Source organism: Salvelinus alpinus, chromosome 18, assembly GCF_045679555.1.
Source record: "Salvelinus alpinus chromosome 18, SLU_Salpinus.1, whole genome shotgun sequence".
NCBI classification, from domain to species: Eukaryota; Metazoa; Chordata; class Actinopteri; order Salmoniformes; family Salmonidae; genus Salvelinus; species Salvelinus alpinus.
This window is the reverse complement of record NC_092103.1, coordinates 11141280-11154332: the sequence shown is the minus strand read 5'-3', so window position 1 is coordinate 11154332 and position 13053 is coordinate 11141280. Positions and strand designations below refer to the sequence as shown.

Here is a 13053-nt window from a genome sequence, read left to right as displayed (position 1 = left end):
GGTGTGTTGTCTGGCCCAGACTGACTCTGCGGGGGACGATTACATAACCACACACACACACACACACACACACACACACACACACACACACACACACACACACACACACACACACACACACACACACACACACACACACAGAGTAATGTGTATGGGGATAGTAGATCAGTGTTTGTTGCCGCTCTTTGTGTGCTGCAGCACATCTCTCTGACACAGACACTCAAGCACGCAAGCGCACACACAACACACACACGTAGCAACACACTCAGGTCGTAGAGCAGAGCAGTGGAGACCTCTAGTGGCTTCTAGCCAGCAGTACTATTGTTCCTCCTTTTCTCAGTTCTATTCTGGTTCCCTCTGCCCTCATTCACTCCAAAATTAGACATAGTCAAGGAATGTCAATAAGTAATCGTCTCATAATTCACTACATGGCTCATTTTGGTCTGTGTACTGACTGTGTTTGTGTTCTTCCTCCAGACCCCATTGACATTGTGAAGGACTACATTGCACCCCATGAGTACCTGGTTGAGGAGGACCCTAAGCTGTACTTATCAGAGAAAACCAAGCGAGGACCACTGACTGACGACTGGATCGAACTCATCAACCAGAACCCGACCCAGAACACGGTCATGTGTGCCTACAAGCTCTGCAAGGTGGAGTTCAGATACTGGGGAATGCAGTCCAAGATAGAACGCTTCATTCACGATGTTGGTAGGTACTGTGTGTGTGTGTGTGTGTGTGTGTGTGTGTGTGTGTGTGTGTGTGTGTGTGTGTGTGTGTGCGTGTGCACATAGGTGCCTGAGTAATGGCACAAACAGAGCAGCTGTACCCCCACTTTCAAAATAAGGGTGTAAATGTACTTTTTTTGCCCGAAAGTTATCACAATCCATTCGGGTAATTTCAAATTTAAATAATTAGTGATGTTTTGAGCTAGTCTGTATTAAGATAAATGTGTCCATTTCTATATGATATAATAATGAACAGATTGCATTTTGCACCCCCTCCCCTGTCGCCTCAAGGTGAATGGTTTTGACCACTCAAAAGTTTGGTTTTTCTCCTGCATGCCACTGTGTTGGTTCAGTGCAGTTAGAAAGCACTAGTTACACCACTGGTGTTTAAAATGAATAGACACCTGCAAAATAACACTGTTTATCTATTTTGCAGTGGTGTAAAGTACTTAAGTACTTTACTTTACTATTTATATTTTTGACTACTTTTACTTCACTACATTCCGTTAGAAAATATTGTATTTTTTACTCCATACATTTTCCTTGACACCCAAAAGTACTCGTTACATTTTGAATTCTTAGCAGGACAGGAAATTTGTCAAATTCACGCACTTATCAACCGAACATCCCTGGTCATCCCTACTGCTTCTGATCTGACAGACTCACTAAACACACATGCTTTGTTTGTAAATTATGTGTGAGTGTTGGAGTGTGCCCCTGGCATTCCTTAAATATTAAAAAATATTTAAAAAATAATTGTGTTAAGTATATTTTAAACTTTAGACTTTTACTTGATTCATTTTCAATGAAGGTATCTTTACTTTTACTTAAGTATAACATTTGGGTACTTTTTCCACCTCTGCAATTTTTATGTGCTGTTTAAATTTGTATAGTTGTTTCATGTCCGATGCACTCAGCGTATCGTTATTTTATTTGAGTGGCGCGTGCAGGTTGGGCTAGCCTTGGTGGGCTAGCTTAAAATGCGTTTCCACTGCCTCCAGAAATTAGATGTCATGTTGCTAGGTGGACAATATTTTACTGCAGCTGGTTTCGCTAATGTTGCTAGATAGGTTGCTAGCAAAATTATTTAATTCACCCGTACCATGGTGCAACTAACGTTACCCCATACTTTGCCAGTTCCAGCCAGACTCAGAGCCATGTATTTAGCTTGCTAACGTTAGCTAGCTAGCTAAAATACTACCTTGCTTGCCATGGCATTGGCTATTAGTTGGCTAGCTAATCAAGCAAACCAGACGACAGGTTTGATATTATGTAGCTAGCTAGCTTTCAATATTACCTGGCCAGCTAAAATGACTGCTATAGCTCACGTTAGCTAGCTTGTTTCAACAGTGATTTGCTAGCTAACGTTAGGTAGATAGCATTCGAGGGCTGACTGTTCTCATAAAAGTTTATTGTGTAGTGCAAACATTTATGATGGATCCAGCTATGGTGGAAAAATGCATGGCCGGTAGCTCACGGGCTGTCAATGAGTAGCTCACAAGTATACTGAGAAATAATCAGTAGGCCTATATTACATAATTTAATCTGTGACATTTTTTCTCCCCAAGCTGTTTACAGGCATTTAACATCATTTTTGTTATCTATTTTCCAAACATCAATCGGTTAAATCACGTTGTTAAAATGTTTTCATTCAGTCCATTATTTGTGACAAAAAGAAAAGGAAAACTTAATGTGCAATTTAACAATGATTTTACTTATCTAACAAGTACAACATTCTAATTATTATTGGCAATATTATTCCTCCCATTTTCCTCATTGTCATGTTATCCTGGCCACATTCTTAACAGTTTGGCCTGTCAATCGATCACTGTGGCTGGGATTGTCAGGGAAGGCGGTGGGATGTTTGTCAGTCATTGCGTTGGTCAAGTTTCAGACCTGGAGAGATGTGTGGCTGGGGAAGGGAGAGAAAATATGAGAAAAAGACGGAGAGTAGGAATGAGAATGAGAGAAAGATGGTGCGGACAGAGAGGGCTGCCTCGCTTCTAGTTCTTAGGAAACTTTGCAGTATTCAGTTTTATGTATTTGTCAACAAAACAAAGGAGATGATCTCGGACTTCAGGAAACAGCCGAGGGAGCACCCCCCTATCCACATCGACAACACCGCAGTGGAGAAGGTGGAACGTTTCAAGTTCCGCGGTGTACACATCACTGATAAACTGAAATTGTTCCACCCACATAGACAGTGTGGTGAAGAAGGCACAACAACGCCTCTTCAACCTCACGAGGCTGAAGAAAGTTGCCTTGACACCTAAAACCCTCACAAACTTTTACAGATGCACAATTGAGAGCATCCTGTCGGGATGTATCACCGCTTGGTACGGCAACTGCACCGCCCACAACCACAGGGCTCTCCAGAGAGTAGTGCGGTCTACCCAACGCATCACCGTGGGCAAACTACCTGCCCTCCAGGACACCTACAGCACCCAATGTTACAGGAAGGCCAAAAAGATCATCAAGGACAACCACCCGAGCCACTGCCTGTTTACCCCGCTATCATCCAGAAGGCAGGGTCAGTACAGGTGCATCAAAGCTGGGACCGAGACACTGATAAACAGCTTCTATCTCAAGGCCATCCGACTGTTAAATAGCCATCACTAGCGCAGAGAGGCTGCCGCCTTTATACACAGACTTGAAATCACTGGCCACTTTCATAAATGGAACACTAGTCACTTTAATAATGTAACTTTAATAACGTTTACATATCTTGCATTACTTATCTCATATATATACTGTATTCTATACTATTCTACTGTACAGTATCTTAGTCTATGCCGCTCTGACATTGCTCGTCCGTATATTTATATATTCTTAATTCTATTCCTTTACTTCGATTTGCGTTGGGTATATGTTGTGAAATTGTTAGAGGTAACTTGTTAGATATTACTGCACTGTTGGAGCTAGAAACACAAGCATTTCGCTACACCCGCAATAACATCTGCTAAACACATGTATGTGACCAATAACATTTGATTTGATTTAGTGAATAAGAGAGTGAGTAACAGTTGGAGGGAGAGGTATAGAGAACCATGGTGGTAATAAAGGAAGAATGATGAAAAGAAAAACAGGGAGAAGGAGTGAGAGAGAGAGAAGATAAGAAAGGCAGCAGGATTAATTTCCTGCCTGTGTTCTTCTGTCAGCTCATCAGTCTGCATCATGACAGTGATTTACTACTGCTTAAGGAGTCAGCGTGCTTCAGTTCGATGTTATGCTGGCGACTAGCCACACCAGCCAAACTCGGCTAGCCGAACCGAAGGAGTGTGCTTGTATTCTCCTTTAAAAGCCATTCGCTTGAAAAATGCAAAAAAAAACGTAAATAGTACTATTTGTCCAATTTATAAATGCCGTAGCCAGTATTTCCTCAGAATTCAGAAGTCAGAATTAATAAGATAACTCAAGAAATCTGTCATTATATATACACTACCGTTCAAAAGTTTGGGGTCATTTTTAAATGTCCATGTTTTGAAAGAAAGGCTATTTTTTTGTCCATTTTTAAAATATCATCAAATTGATCAGAGTAGACATTGATAATGTTGTAAATGACTATTGTAGCTGAAAACAGCAGATTTTTTTTATGGAGTATCTACAGAGGCCCATTATCAGCAACCATCACTCCTGTGTTCCAATGGCACGTTGTGTTAGCTAATCCAAGTTTATAATTTTAAAAGGCTAATTGATCATTAGAAAACCCTTTTGTAATTATGTTAGCACAGCAGAAAACTGTTCTGATTTAAAGAAGCAATAAAACTGGCCTTCTAGTTGACTAGTTGAGTATCTGGAGCATCAGTGTTTGTGGGTTCAAAATGGCCAGAAACGAAGACCTTTCTTCTGAAACTCGTCAGTCTATTCTTGTTCTGAGAAAAGAAGGCTATTCCATGCGAGAACTTGCCAAGAAAATGAAGATCTCGTACAACACTGTGTACTACTCCCTTCACAGAACAGCGCAAACTGGCTCTAACCAGAATAGAAAGAGGAGTGGGAGGCCCGGGTGCACAACTGAGCAAGAGGACAAGTACATTAGAGTGTCTAGTTTGAGAAACAGACGCCTCACAAGTCCTCAACTGGCTGCTTCATTAAATAGTACCCTCAAAACACCAGTCTCAACGTCAACAGTGAAGAGGCGACTCTGGGATGCTGGCCTTCTAGGCAGAGTTGCAAAGAAAAAGCCATATCTCAGACTGGCCAATAAAAAGAAAAGATTAACATGGGCAAAAGAACACAGACACTGGACAGAGGAACTCTGCCTAGAACGCCAGCATCCCGGAGTCTCCTCTTCACTGTTGATGTTGAGACTGGTGTTTTGCGGGTTAATTTGATGTTATTTTAATGGACAAGAAATTTGCTGTCTTTCAAAAACAAGGACATTTCTAAGTGACCCCAAACTTTTGAACAGTAGTGTGTATATATATATATATATATATATATATATATATATATATATATATATATATATATATATATATATATATATATATATATATATATATATATATACAGTGGGGAGAACAAGTATTTGATACACTGCCGATTTTGCAGGTTTTCCTACTTACAAAGCATGTAGAGGTCTGTAATTTTTATCATAGGTACACTTCAACTATGAGAGACGGAATCTAAAACAAAAATCCAGAAAATCACATTGTATGATTTTTAAGTAATTAATTTGCATTTTATTGCATGACATAAGTATTTGATACATCAGAAAAGCAGAACTTAATATTTGGTACAGAAACCTTTGTTTGCAATTACAGAGATCATACGTTTCCTGTAGTTCTTGACTAGGTTTGCACACACTGCAGCAGGGATTTTGGCCCACTCCTCCCTACAGATCATCTCCAGATCCTTCAGGTTTCGGGGCTGTCGCTGGGCAATACGGACTTTCAGCTCCCTCCAAAGATTTTCTATTGGGTTCAGGTCTGGAGACTGGCTAGGCCACTCCAGGACCTTGAGATGCTTCTTACGGAGCCACTCCTTAGTTGCCCTGGTTGTGTGTTTTGGGTCGTTGTCATGCTGGAAGACCCAGCCATGACCCATCTTCAATGCTCTTACTGAGGGAAGGAGGTTGTTGGCCAAGATCTCGCGATACATGACCCCATCCATCCTCTCCTCAATACAGTGCAGTCGTCCTGTCCCCTTTGCAGAAAAGCATCCCCAAAGAATGATGTTTCCACCTCCATGCTTCACGGTTGGGATGGTGTTCTTGGGGTTGTACTCATCCTTCTTCTTCCTCCAAACACGGTGAGTGGAGTTTAGACCAAAAAGCTCTATTTTTGTCTCATCAGACCACATGACCTTCTCCCATTCCTCCTCTGGATCATCCAGATGGTCATTGGCAAACTTCAGACGGGCCTGGACATGCGCTGGCTTGAGCAGGGGGACCTTGCGTGCGCTGCAGGATTTTAATCCATGACGGCGTAGTGTGTTACTAATGGTTTTCTTTGAGACTGTGGTCCCAGCTCTCTTCAGGTCATTGACCAGGTCCTGCCGTGTAGTTCTGGGCTGATCCCTCACCTTCCTCATGATCATTGATGCCCCACGAGGTGAGATCTTGCATGGAGCCCCAGACCGAGGGTGATTGACCGTCATCTTGAACTTCTTCCATTTTCTAATAATTGCGCCAACAGTTGTTGCCTTCTCACCAAGCTGCTTGCCTATTGTCCTGTAGCCCATCCCAGCCTTGTGCAGGTCTACAATTCTATCCCTGATGTCCTTACACAGCTCTCTGGTCATGGCCATTGTGGAGAGGTTGGAGTCTGTTTGATTGAGTGTGTGGACAGGTGTCTTTTATACTGGTAACGAGTTCAAACAGGTGCAGTTAATACAGGTAATGAGTGGAGAACAGGAGGGCTTCTTAAAGAAAAACTAACAGGTCTGTGAGAGCCGGAATTCTTACTGGTTGGTAGGTGATCAAATACTTACGTCATGCAATAAAATGCAAATGAATTACTTAAAAATCATACAATGTAATTTTCTGGATTTTTGTTTTAGATTCCGTCTCTCACAGTTGAAGTGTACCTATGATAAAAATTACAGACCTCTACATGCTTTGTAAGTAGGAAAACCTGTAAAATCGGCAGTGTATCAAATACTTGTTCTCCCCACTGTATATATATAAATGAAATCACATTTACATAAGTATTCAGACCCTTTACTCTGTACTTTGTTGAAGCACCTTTGGCAGTGATTTCAGCCTTGAGTCTTGGGTATGACGCTACAAGCTTGGCACACCTGCATTTGGGGAGTTTCTCCCATTTATCTCTGCAGATCCTCTCAAGCTCTGTCAGGTTGGATGGGTAGCTTTGCTGCACAGCTGTTTTCAGGTCTCTCCAGAGATGTTCGATTGGGTTCAAGTCCGGGCTCTGGCTGGGCCACTCAAGGACATTCAGAGATTATTTTTTGCACTATTGGTTAGAGCCTGCAAGTAAGCATTTCACCTGTTGTATTCAGCGCATGTGAAAAATAAACTTTGATTTGTCTTGGCTGTGTGCTTAGGGTCGTTGTCCTGTTGGAAGGTGAACCTTCACCCCAGTCTGAGGTCCTGATCACTCTGGAGAAGGATTTTATCATGGATCTCTCTGTACTTTGCTCCGTTCATCTTTCCCTCGATCCTGACTAGTCTCCCAGTCCCTGCCACTGAAAAACATCCCCACAGCATGGCAAACTCCAAGCGGGCTGTCATGTACCTTTTACTGAGGAGTGGATTCCGTCTGACCACTCTACCATAAAGGCCTGATTGGTGGAGTGCTGCAGAGATGGTTGTCCTTCTGGAAGGTTCTGCCATCTCCACAGAGGAACTCTGGAGCTCTGTCCAAGTGACCATCGGGTTCTTGGTCACCTCCCTGAACAAGGCCCTTCTCCCCCGATAACCCATCCGTAACCGCCCGACTATATGTGATAAAAGGAAAATCTGAGGCCAGCATCAAACCTAACCCGAAAATATAGAAAATGTGCTGTACAGTTCCGTTTCCCCCCCCCCCTTCAACGTTTATTGAACAATTACGTTTTTCTTCCACATTTATTCAAATCAAATCAAATTGTATTTATCACATGCATCGAATACAACAGGTGTAGACTGGTCTGTGAAATGCTTACTTACGAGCCCTTCCTCAACAATGCAGAGTTAAAAAGTAAATGGTAACACGAAGTAACAATATTGAGACTATATATTAGGAGTACCGGTACTGAGTAATTGTGCAGGGGTACGAGGTAGTTGAGGAAATTGAGGTAAAATGTACATGTAGGTAGAGGTAAAAGGGACTAGGCGATAATAAGCAGAGTAACAGCAGCGTGTGTGAAGAGTGTTAAAGTGTGTCTATGTGTGTGTGGCGTCAATATGCATGTGTTTGGTGTGTGTTAGCGTATGTAGTGTTTGTGTGTGTTGGAGTGTCAGTGTAGTATGTGTGAGGTTGTGGGTAGAGTCCAGTGAGTGTGCATAGAGCTGGTGCTAGAGAGTCAGTGCAAATAAAAAGGGTGTCAATGCAAATATTCAGGGTAGCCATTTGATTAACTGTTCAGCAGTCTTATGGCTTGGGGGTAGAAGCTGTTCAGGAGCCTTTTGGTCCCAGACTTGGTGCTCCGGTACCACTGGCCGTATGGCAGCAGAGACTTGGGTGGCTGGAGTCTTTGACAATTTTTAGGGCCTTCCGCTGACACCACCTGGTATAGAGGTCCTGGATGGCAGGGAGATCGGCCCCAGTGATGTACTGGGCCGTACGCATTACTGTCTGTAGCCAAGCAGTTGTGATACCAAGTGGTGATGCCAACAGATGCTCTCAGTGGTGCAACTGTATAACTTTTTGAGAATCTTTTCAGATCTTTTCAGCCTCTTGAGGCGTTGTCGTGCCATCTTCACTACTGTGTTGGTGTGCTTGGGCCATGATGGGTCCCTAATGACGTGGACACCGAGGAATTTGAAGCTATCTACCCGCTCCACTACAGCCCCGTCAATGTGAATGGGGACGTGCTCGGCCCTCCGTTTCCTGTAGTCCACGAATCAGCTCCGTCTTACCTCATTTGAATATTTAGGCCTATTGAACAGGAGCCTAATGTTTTTCTGAAACAACACATTTCAAACAATAGACAAAGTCAAACAATAAATCACACCTTCCGCATGCTTTTATGAAAAGGCCTACGCACTAATGCCCGATTTTAAAAAATAATGAAAGAAAAAACTCAATGTAGCCTATAAATATGAATTGCACAGTAATTATTATAGATGTTTTGGTATGCGTTTTTTTTCTCTTTATTCACCACCCACCCGCTGTTCATCCACATAATATTTAATGAACCTAAACCTGCCCGCTCCATGGATATAACCGCAGGGACTGCAGGTTATGAGCCAACCCGCGCATCACTAACACACACTGACCTACTGCTGTTTGTTCATATACACTCTCTTCATTTTTACACACAGCTCATTTAATCCTCTCGTGTTACGGCTGAGTTGAATGTTGAATCACCTGCTAGGTGTGTGTGTGTGTGTGTGTGTTGTAACTGTGTTTCTAGTATGTGTGCGTTGTGTGTGCGACTGCTCTGTGTTGCTGCTGCTGTGTGGTGCTTTGTTCAGTACATTATGACTGACAGGTTCATTAGTTTATTTCTAATGAATGTATGCACGATTGATGGGTATTGAGAGAAAGGAAAATAATTATATTGATTGGAATTGAGAGCGAGATCGCTGTGATAATGTTATTAATCTCCTGCTCTTCCCTCTCCCCTCCTTCTCCTCCCCAGGCCTGCGTAAGGTGATGGTGCGTGCCCACCGGCAGGCGTGGTGCTGGCAAGATGAGTGGTACGGTCTGACCATAGAGGACATCAGACAGCTGGAGCTGGAGACCCAGCTAGCCCTGGCCAGGACGATGGCCCAGTACAGTCTCAGTGACACCGAGGAGGGGGCGGAAGTGACTAACGGGACCCCTGCCACCCCCAACCAGGACCAGGAGGGAGTGAAGGCCCTGGGGGAGGGGGGAGAGGTGGAGGGAGGACGGACAGGGCTGGGAGATGCGTTACAGACGCATGGAGAGCTCACCAAGCAGTGGTCAACTTCGTCCAAGTCGTCTAATAGATCCTCGAAGAGAGGAGGTGAGTGGGGCGATGCATTTCTCTGTTCAATAATTACCAAGTCTCAAATCAACCCAGAGCATGAGAAAATAGTGGCCTCACTCTATTTCCTTTTTCCTGTCCACACAGGAAGCCCCGTCCACCAGAACATCTCAGAGTGGCGGATGCAGAGTATCGCTCGTGACTCCGAGGACAGCACGGACGACGAGTTCTTTGACGCTCACGGTTTGCTATGACATTTTATTTCCAGACCGCTATTACAGTTACTTCATCAGCTGTTACTTACTGGGGTTCTATGACTGTTATTACATGTTATTACAACATCAACTGTTACTGATGTCTGTCTCCTCAGAGGACTTCTCTGGGGATGAGGAGATGCTGTTACATGCCAAGGAGATGACCAAGTGGAGTTCCAACGACCTAATGGACAAGATGGACACTACAGAGATGGACGAGGGCCAGGGTAGGACAACACACACACACACACACACACACACACACACACACACACACACACACACACACACACACACACACACACACACACACACACCTAATTAAGGCATATATATATATGTAGTAATGTATGTGTGTAAGTCTGTAATGTCTATGTTAATATTTTTAAATGTATGTCAATTGTAAAGTATTTTTGTCTATAATATCTTTTTTGTTATGTGTCGGACCCCAGGAAGACTAGCTGTCGCCTTTGGCATCGGCTAATGGGGATCCCAGTAAAATCTAAATCAAAACACATACTGTACACACGCACAAGCTCCGTTCGTCATTAAGATTTCAGATCTTCATGTCTTATATCAGGAAGTTAATTTGTTTAATGAAAAATAATTGTGTGTGTGTGTGTTTACAGAGAGCCTGTATCAGTCGGGTGAAGAGTATGCCGCGACCAGTAGTGACGAGAGACTTCTTGAGGTATGCTTCCAACACCTCATCTAGACCCCAGGAAGAGTAGCTGCTGCTTCTGCAAAAGCTAATGGGGATCCAAATCAACAAATAGCAGTATGAAGAATGTATGAGAGTAGCCTAGTAAACAACATGAGTTCTCACTGAGGGTTACTAACTATAGCTTCATCATTTCTTAACAATATATTAACAGCAATGTTTGCAGTCAAACCAGTACTGTAACAGTTGGCTTATTGAAGTTGTGTGTCAGTTTGAGAATGCTTTGATCCCATCTGGTACTAACGACAGCCAGAGGGGGAGGGAGAACATCAGAGAGTAACGTCTATCGGGGATAGTAGATCACGCGTAAATACTATATCAGTGTTTGTTGTTGCTCTTTGTGTGCAGCAGCACGTCTCTCTGACACACACACACACACACACACACACACACACACACACACACACACACACACACACACACACACAGGCAGCATCTCAGTGTGTTATCCTCTCTGTGTCCAGCGTCACGTCTCTAGTAAACCGAGACGTCGCTCCACTGTCAGGTCCCGCAGACGACCAGCTGTAAGTCTGACCCCCTAGCCCCAGCCCCACAGTGCACTGTGGTTCAGAGGTGGTGTTGTAGCCTTTAGTAGGGTGTTGTGTTACTGTAGGCTGTGAAAATATGTTTCAGTTCTGATAGAACTCCAATTGGAACTGTCTCTTTTTCTATTCTACTTCATTTCCATGATTTCACCCCTTCACAGCCACTGTGTATTGGTAACTAATCAACGTCCGCCCTCTCTCCTCCTCCTCCCGTAGGATGGGTCGTCTCAGCAGTGTCTGGCGCCCTCAAAGATCCACGTTCTCCTCCTGGTGCTTCACGGGGGTAACATCCTAGACACTGGAGCAGGTATGCAATATCCCAACACAAACTGTTACAGTAAACACTTACAGTCATCTCACTTTGTTTGTTCTTGGAAAGACAATGTAACAATATTGTATGACTATTTACTCATAATTACTCCCAGGTGAGCCAAATAGTAAGCAGGCGGACGTCAACACTCTGACCGGAGCGTTTGAGACAGTGATGAGGGTCCATTACCCAGCAGCCCTAGGACGCATCGCCATCCGCATGGTTCCTTGCCCCGCGGTTTGTGCCGACGCCTTTTCCCTGGTGTCCAAGTGAGTACACACACATGCACACGCACGCATGCACACATACACATACACATACACACACACACACATACTCTAACCTTCTATCTCTCCTGACCAGTCTCAGTCCTTATAGTTATGACGAGGGCTGCCTCTCCAACAGTCAGGACCACATCCCTCTAGCTGCACTGCCTCTATTGGCCACCTCCGCTCCCCAGTACCAGGATGCCGTGGCTACCGTCATCCAACGAGCCAATCAGGTGTATGGGGACTTCTTAAGGTCCTTGGAAGGGACATCCTTCTCCGGACAGGTCAGTGCAGAGGACAGGAGTCAAAGTTTCGAGGTTCCGGATGTTTCTGACAGCTATTGCTGATTATTTTCTATATGTTGAACTTAAAGGCGTTCTCTCCTCCTGTAGGTGTGTGTGATCGGGGACTGTGTAGGTGGTATCCTAGGGTTTGATGCTCTGTGCTGCAGTAACGTCACCGTCTCAGAGAGCCAGAGCAGCAGCAGACGAGGCAGCACTGTCAGCGTACAGGTACCTTCCTCTAGTCCTTTAAATTGCACCCGAATTCCCTCCTTTATCTGTGCTGTAAATCGGACTGCTACTAACTATCTTTGCCCCCCCCCCTGTCTCTCTCCTGCCCCCGCCTTGCCCTCCATCTCTCCAGGACACAGACCTCCTCTCCCCAGGCATCGTAATAAACAGTGTCTCTCCGTCCTCTCCGTCTTCTCCGTCTCTGGAGGGCAGTCGCCATCTTAGTCGCAGTAACATCGACATCCCTCGCAGCTTAGGGCCCGACGACCCCAAGACAATGCTGCCACGCAAACGCAGTGACTCCTCCACCTACGAACTAGACACCATCAAACAGCACCAGGCCTTCCTGTCCAGGTCAGACACAGACAGACAGACAGACAGACAGACAGACAGACAGACAGACACAGACAGACAGACAGACAGACAGACAGACAGACAGACAGACAGACAGACAGACACAGACAGACAGACAGACAGACAGACAGACAGACAGACAGACAGACAGACAGACAGACAGACAGACAGACAGACAGACACACACAGACAGACACACACAAACAGACACACACACAAACAGACACACACACAGACAGACAGACAGACAGACAGACAGACAGACAGACAGACAGACAGACAGACAGACAGACACAGACAGAC

General features: G+C 44.4%; 1 protein-coding gene across 8 annotated transcripts in view; it reads left to right on the top strand.

Annotated features, from left to right (window-relative positions):
• LOC139543699 (membrane-associated phosphatidylinositol transfer protein 2-like) overlaps positions 1–13053 on the top strand; it is a 76366-nt gene that overhangs the window by 41827 nt on the left and 21486 nt on the right. For all 8 annotated transcript variants that reach the window (XR_011668749.1, XM_071350027.1, XM_071350033.1 and 5 more), the window contains 10 exons: positions 478–711; positions 9477–9824; positions 9933–10028; positions 10156–10266; positions 10669–10730; positions 11522–11612; positions 11731–11884; positions 11979–12168; positions 12277–12396; positions 12530–12750. Coding sequence is in view for 7 of the 8 variants with exons in the window: in XM_071350027.1 (XP_071206128.1) it covers positions 478–711; positions 9477–9824; positions 9933–10028; positions 10156–10266; positions 10669–10730; positions 11522–11612; positions 11731–11884; positions 11979–12168; positions 12277–12396; positions 12530–12750 (1627 nt within the window). In the remaining variant the exon portion in view is untranslated. The remainder of the gene's footprint in view (positions 1–477; positions 712–9476; positions 9825–9932; positions 10029–10155; positions 10267–10668; positions 10731–11521; positions 11613–11730; positions 11885–11978; positions 12169–12276; positions 12397–12529; positions 12751–13053) is intronic.